Source organism: Hyaloscypha bicolor (assembly GCF_002865645.1).
Source record: "Hyaloscypha bicolor E unplaced genomic scaffold K444scaffold_191, whole genome shotgun sequence".
NCBI classification, from domain to species: Eukaryota; Fungi; Ascomycota; class Leotiomycetes; order Helotiales; family Hyaloscyphaceae; genus Hyaloscypha; species Hyaloscypha bicolor.
The window spans coordinates 19,995-28,082 of NW_020194693.1; the positions used below are offsets into that span (position 1 = coordinate 19,995).

General features: G+C 36.8%; 1 protein-coding gene across 1 annotated transcript; it reads left to right on the forward strand.

The window, feature by feature from the left end:
* Nucleotides 1-4,032: 4,032 nt before the first annotated feature.
* Nucleotides 4,033-6,192, forward strand: K444DRAFT_605160 (uncharacterized protein). Its single transcript, XM_024878844.1, has 2 exons — nt 4,033-4,325; nt 4,382-6,192. Exons 1-2 carry the CDS (start codon nt 4,040-4,042, stop codon nt 6,112-6,114), a joined length of 2,019 nt encoding a protein of 672 aa, XP_024726073.1. The 5' UTR covers nt 4,033-4,039; the 3' UTR covers nt 6,115-6,192.
* Nucleotides 6,193-8,088: the final 1,896 nt, after the last annotated feature.

Here is an 8,088-nt window from a genome sequence, read left to right on the forward strand (position 1 = left end):
GACCTCCTCTGAGAGATCTATATCCGGGAGGTAGTAAAAAGGATAGGAATTAGCTAAGATATTAATCCCTTAATTTCTTAATAATTAGGCGGTAGTATTTTAAAGTTAGGTTTGACTAGAAAATGGTATACCGTCTAATATAATAATTAGTATAGGAGTAATAGGAGCCGGAGGAGGAGTAGCGGGGTTAATTGTACTATATAGTAAATACTTTACTATAGAGGGGGGGTATGGTGCCTCCCGTATAAAACAAGAGTTCTATAGATTAATATTATTTATTATAAACGTTTGGGGATAAAAGAATAAGGATTTGATTTATAATCAAATATTAGAAGGAGAGTATAGCTAATAAATCTAGTAGTTTAGTAAATAGTAGTGTAAAGATAATTAGTAGGATAGAACTATAATATATTAATATTATTTTAATCCTTTAGCCTATACCCCTATAACTTTTTCCCTTAATAATTTATATACTAGGGACCTATTTCGAAGATTATTAATAGTGGCATATTACTAATATATAAAAAGAAATAAATATAAGGACTATAAGGAATGCCCCTTAGTATAAATTAAAATTAGATTTATTTTATTTATCCCTAGCATTATTATTATTTAAAACATGGTTTCCTATACTAGGGGCTATAGAATATTTAGTAAGAGGTTATAGGAATTAAAGGGGGAAAATTAAATTCCATATATAAAGAGATATTTTCATTAAATATGTCTTATAATTACTTTAAAAGTTCTCAAGAACTATTAATTTAATAAAGCTAGTATTAACGGAGAATTTGATCTATACTATAAAGTCCTTACTACTAAAACGATAAGTTAATAATATAATTATAGGGGATATGAAAAATAAAGGGGCAAGGGTCGATTTTTTGAGGAGGTAAATCATGTGACCTTTTAATATTAAACCACCTGTAACTATGTGAATTTGACTTATTAAGTAGACTACTATTAACTTCTATATTTAGTTACTTTAGTAAATATTAATGTTTTTAGCTAGTTCTTTCTTTGGGATATATATTAATATGTTCCCGTTTAGCTTCTCTATTACCGGGTAAATCGTCTAATATTTACTAGAGGAATTTCTAGATTATCCTCCTCCTCTGCTTCAGGCTCAGATACGTATCCATTATTCATAAACTACCTATACTCTTGACTATTTATGACCTAATTACTATTTGCCCTATTAAAAGTAATACTATCTATAGTAAATCCAGTATCCTTTGCATTATTTTCAACCTCTGCTTTATTATTAGAGCTAATATAGATGAGATCTTTATCTCTATAGCTAGTATCTCTCCCTTTATTAATGAACTAAATACTATCTTAATTATTATAATTCTTTAGCCTTGCCTCTTCTAGTCCCACAGCTACCTCTGGTAATAGATTCTAATTATATATATCCTTGGGTATTAATAAAAGCCCTAGCTTTGGATAAGCATTCTTCATATTAATTAGGTAGTCGGTAATTAATTCCCTTAAATATATATAGGTACTCAGGTGGTTTAGATCTCTATTCGAGTTATATATAGACTCTATAATTAGGAGAATAAAGCCGGTATCCTTAAGCTCTTGCTCATACTACTCAAGTATAACCTCCGGTAAATATGCGTCTTTATTATAGCTAGCATATCCTTTATATAGCTCGTTTAGTTTATTAATATTAATAGGAATTTCATAGTCCCTGACCCCCATTTGCTCTGAAAATATGTAGTTCTAGAAGGGTTAACCAGGAATAATATGTGGACGATTAGGCTATTTCCTAATTAAATGGATATTCCATACCCGAATAAACTCCTTAGTTTACTCTCGTATAATAGGCAAATAGACGAAAAGCATAGCTATATAATCGGGGAGAAGCTTACGAGAATAAAGCCTTTGAGAGTATAATTACTTAAAAAATATCTTCTATTTATTTAGTATGCCCTATATAATATTAGCTAATTAAATAAGTCTATATAGGATTAGTATAGATAAATTACCTTCGCAATTTGTCCCTACCATGCCTTAATATATTAATTAGCCGTACTAGTCCCGAACTAATAGAGATCTGAGAACTAATATGAATTAATACCCCTTGTCTAGTATATTGCTTTATAGAGGATATAATAGGTATCTATAACCATGGGCGTTTCGCATCCTCTATCTAATCGAATATAGAGTGGAATAACCTCTATTTCGTCTACCAAGTCAAGGTATTAAACTAGGATAGTAACCTAGAAGGTGGCATAAGTAAGTGCATATTAGTATAATATTAATTAGGCCAAAGGAGAATATAGTATAGAGATTCAGGGGTTTTATTGCCTAAATTAAGTATAATTCAAATAACTAGTTCTTTGTAATACTATAGAATTACATAGCCGGAATCACGACTAAGTAAATATATTAGTATAATATTAATTAGGCCAAAGGAGAATGTAATATGGAGATTCAGGGGTTTTATTACCTAAATTAAGTGTAATTCAAATAACTAGTTCTCTATAATACTATAGAATTACATAGCCGGGATTATAACTAAGTAAATATTGGCATTTTCGAGGGAATATATCCGTACCGAATTAGGAAATACTATTACTTATAGCACAGCCATTTGAGATTCCAATATAAATCCAAGGTATAAACCGTAAGTAGGCATTAATACCGGCATATATCTTAATCCTATAAAATCGTAGCTAAGCAAACGGATTAGTAGTTATTGAAATAATGATTTTTGAAGTTAAGTATATACTATACTTACCTTGTAATAGCCATTAATGGACCAAACAAAGTTCGGCCCATGAATATTATATTCCCCCCTAGCTGCCTTTATCTCTTCCCAGCGACGTTATATGCTTTCTGGATCAAGTTCCTGTATTACAGAAGCTATTCTATTCCTAGAAAACTTCTGGCCATTCCCTAGGGAGTTGAGATAAGTATATAGAAGCCGGTAGCCATAACTTCTAGTATTGCCTTGTGGGCCTTTATCGATTATATATTACTTGAGAATATGGCGTAATTGCTTCTTTTCTAGCTCAACGTGCGAATTAAGCATTTGACGTCGAAGGCCCATAGCTCGGCGAGTATGTTGTAATAGTCGTAAATTAGGAATATTGTATCCTAAGCTCCGGAGGTTAGCAAGTATATTAGTATTAGTAGTATGGATATCACAAAAGAACCAGGCGATAAGAGCCTTTACCTGAGGAGAAGGCTCAAATATCGAACGCTGGGAAGGCGCTTTCCAATCGGAAAGCCTATTGCGTAAAGTTCTAGGGGAAATATCGACGTTAAAGTCGTGCTTTAACCTCTCCATAATCTCGTCATGTGATAATTATTGCCTAATTAAACAAAGGATATGGGCTTAATAGCAGTCGATATTAATCCTTAAACGAGGCATTATAAAGAGATTAATAATAAAAGATTAAGGAATTAAAGATAATAATAAAGGAACAGAAATATAAAAGGAGTATGCCAGTGGCCTAGTAGTTACAAGGGGGCATGTCACGTGCATTTTATTAATTTTCCCACCCTATTGCATTCCCACCATGGAATGCGATAAAACACCATATAGATCGACTGTTTTAATTATATTCTACCATAGGAATTACTTAGATTATTAATAATCTCACATTTTTAAAATATCGCAATTTTGATTTTGCGAAAAAAATAATAGATGCCGTAGCGTCCTTAAAGGAGCCCGTACCTGTCACTCAGCCAACCCTAAGCGTACTGCATCATGGTCCCCATGAATCTGAAAGTTTAGGATAGAATTCGATATGACTAGTATCCTCCAGTCAAAGAATAGGGCAAATGTTCTGTGAGCCTGGAGCCTCGCGATGCCACTAAAGGCTTAGTTCTGCTGCGAGTCTTGGTGACGTGTCGCATATGGATTGGTTGTTAGAAAAAGCCACCACGAGGCTTAGGACAAATACTGTACTGCAGATCAATCTCAATTTGGGGCACGGCATGATTAGCCGATGTGTGATAGAAATGGTGACTTTCATACTTGAAATTTCAGCCCGTGGGCTCTTCTAGACGTATTCAACAGCTCGAGATGTCGTGTCCAAATTGTTCAGATCTTCTTCCGGTCCATCTGTATAGCCTGCGCGCAGGTCAGCGAGCTGCTATGTTCATTCTCCTGTCAGACCTCAGAAATTCTGCTACGACCACGTCATGTGCTTCCTGCAAGTTGTTGCTTGGTGCATTGAGTCTGTACAAGAAAGATCACCAAGAGGGCGATGATGGTAACTTTCTCGAGCTCAGGTTAGCCGTCGGAGAACATCTGCAGCTATATTGGCGACGAGAGCCTGTGATCTATATTGAGATATTTACTCGAGATGGTGACCATTCCTTAGACCCTAGTTCAGCCTTACAATGCTCATATATGGGTTTTCAGTTGACGAGGGCTCTGTGCCTGCAACCATCGGAAAAACTCTAGAAGTCAGCCAAAACTCGTCCTCTGGTACTTGCATCACGCTTGCATCTTCATGGATTCAAGAATGCCGCACCTCCCATCAACATTGCCACGCTCGTTCACCGACTCCCTTGCCAACCAGGGTTATTGACGTGAGTGGGTCACAACCCTTCCTAATGGAAACGAATGGCGGCCACGGAGATTATATCGCATTGAGTTACTGTTGGGGTGACGATAAAACCGCGGTCTTGAAGACTTTACCCTCGAATTATGATGCACATTGCAAGGAAATTCCGTCCTCGCCAGATGCCATGCCCAAGACAATCCGGGACGCAATTGATATCTGTCGCCGTTTAAAATTCAAGTATATCTGGATTGATGCTCTTTGCATTGTTCAAGGCAGGCAGTCTTTCCAGGGGCCCGTCCCGGACTTTGAACGGGAAAGTCCCAGGATGGCCAGCGTCTACGCAAATGCTACTTTAACCTTGGGAGCCGATGCTGCAGAGGGCAACAAAGAGGGGATCTATAGAGACCAAGTTTTTGGTGAGGCGCCACATAAGCTTCTGTATGGAACTTCCGGGGCGCCTGTTTACGTCCGCGAACAGCTCGCTCGTATGCATGACGATAATGCACTTCTGCAGCGGCTGCCGACTTCACCTATGAGCTTAACCGAACCTATCAATATGCGCGCCTGGACGCTGCCGGAAGCCATTTTCTCGAATCGCATGCTACACTATACTTCAGAGGAGCTGGTATGGGAATGCAACGAAGCGCGTTGGTGTGAATGCGGGCGTCGTGTACAGGTCGAAGCTGGAGGCATCAACTCATCGAATCGAGTAGTGAGAAACGAAAATTATTCGGAGGGTCTCACGGTAGAAGAACTATATCGACATTGGCGCGATATTCTGGTACTCTTCTCCGAGCGCCAGCTGGGCCACAAAAGAGACAGCGACAAGTTTGTGGCATTATCTAGACTTGCGAGACAATTTGCTACGATACTGCGGATACATGAGCCCGAAGAAGCTGTCAAGTACCTAGCGGGCATTTGGAAGGGAGATATTATGAAGTCTCTACTCTGGGTAGTTGAGTCTGACTATGCCCGGACCCTGAGAGACCCAAAAATGCAATGGAGAAGGCCGGATACCACGGAACCCAGAGCACCTAGCTGGAGTTGGGCGTCAGTTGAGGCACCTGTGGCTTATCACCCTATCAACAAATTTCTTCCAAAAGCTACAGTTCTCGATATTTCCATCGAGCTACTCCACAAGGAAGAGGAATACGGTGAAGTTAAATCTGGAAACCTCAGAATCAGTGGCCCAGTATGCCATGGGCTTCAGGTTACGACAAGGAAGGCTACGAATAAAGACTCTTTTGCAGGCTCTACAAATGATATCGTGTGCCATATTCGCAATGTTCAAGGGGAATCCTTCCCATTCATTTGCGACGACGTACTAACAATGGCCCACGATAGCGAAGAATACTCATGCCTGTATATCGGACGTACGGATTACAGCGGCGAGCCAGCCTCATATTACCACGCTTTTCTGGTGCTTCAGAAAATGAAATCAGGGAGCTATAAGCGGGTTGGAATATCAACTAGATGTCCATATCGATATGTTGGTGACATGGTAAGTGGAATTGAAGAGGTGCATTTTAAAGCAAAGCTCTCTATGTTTGTGGAAAGCGGAGTTGAAGAAGAGATCACTATTGAGTAATTGAGTCAAGTGACACCTCCGTCGAATTTGGGCTAGGTCTTTAATGAGGTTCGGGTTTCGTAGAAAAATCCAATGGCTAGCTTGCGTTTCATGATCCTGCCGTCGGTGTGAGATTGTGTAAATTACCCTGTACCCCAACCGCGCCACCAAGAGTAGTACGTTTAACACCTATCCATCCCACGGGAGTGCCGAAAAACGAGCGACTATACACCTTCAAAATGTCTTATGCAAATACCAACGAGTGGACTTTCGACCTTAGCTCATTTATAGTTCTCCTCGGTAAAGATAAAGAGTTAAACTATTAATTAATATAGCTATCTCCTTATAAACTTCTCTTTACTACTCTTATAGTCAGGTTATAGAATTACTTATAATCCTTTAATATAATTACTAATACTATTAGACTAGTTTATATAAGTCTATTTAAGGGCTAGAATACTTCTTTGCAAAATATATATTTAGTAAATATAATTACTTTATATAATCTTTTTTATAATTCGAAATATTTTATTTATTAAATCCTTACTTTATAAAATATTAGAAATAGCTTAAAGAATCTTTACTCTCTTATATAAATACTTGCTACTTAAGTTTTTATTAGTGGAATTTTAATTATATTAGTATTTATATTATATATATTATAAATAAATATTATATATTATTATTAGATTAATTAATTATGAGGTGTTTGTTAGTAGGCAATAAGACAATAGAATGAATTAGTGTATTATGAAACCACAGTATTAAATTTAGTACAGAACTAATCTCTGTCCCTCCTATAAGGTCCAGGGAAGCCCCCTCTAAATAGGAGGCCCTAATGGCATATATATAATTAGTGATTTATAAGCCTAATGCATATAATATAAATAGTAGTTGGTTAGGATATCGAAGGGCTGCCGAACTCCCTAATTAATACCTGCGATATCCGAGGTTCGTTACATGCCCTTAAGTCACGTGCGTCCCTATATATATTATAACTATGCCCCCCTCCTAGGATCTTGTCCCCAAGATCCATTAATCTATTCTAGTAAACATTTAATTAATTATTCATTTAATTAATATAAACTTCTAGTATCTTGGGAGGTGGTTTTGCTAATGTGATCTGGATAATAGACGTAAAAATCGTCTAATCAGATCAGGGCTGAGTAAGCGAGAAGAAAGGGTAATTATATCCCAGGTATGGGGGCTAGCCAGTAATCGCGATTTCATTTGGGATCTGAGTATTCTAATTAGCTCGATCCAAAGTACTAAGGCGCTATCCCACGAAACTAACGCTACCTGTCAGATCTCGTATTAGAATAATCTGAATAGCTATATGGAAAGTATTTAATAAATATTCGTATAAGAAACCCATGCGAATATTTCTGAGGTCCTGGAGATTATTTACGGGCTTCTGGGAGCATACGTTAATCGGTTACGCTGGTTTCTGATTAGGACTAGTACGAAAACTAGTAGTTAATCCAGGTAGTTCTCTACCTCTATAAAAGGATCTCTTCGCGTTACTACGTGCTCTCTTCCTTTCTAATAACCATACATATAACTTTTTCTATTATTACCTTCTAGCCTCTTCTTTTGCCCTTCTCTAAGTCTTCTTTAATTATTTTTAATTAATTCCATAATGTCTTCTTCTAGCTTCGTTATCTGTCCCTATAATAATAAGCGCAAAGGTAACCTCATAGCCTCCTTTCCTATTACTAGTAGATACTTGAAATATTTTAAGTATTTACTTATTAATTTCTTTACCTTATATACTATAGTACCTGGCAAGAAGAATTATAACCGTTATAACAAGGGTTCTAAGTCTTATATATTAGTAAGTTCTTTAGCTTTAATATCTATTAAAGCTAATGTGATTTCAGATTTCTCGCTACTTATTAGAGGCTTGCTAGTTCTAGGAAGATATTATTATAACTTTTAAGAAATTTCTTAAAGTATATTCTAAATAGTATTATACTAACGAGGATAATACTATTA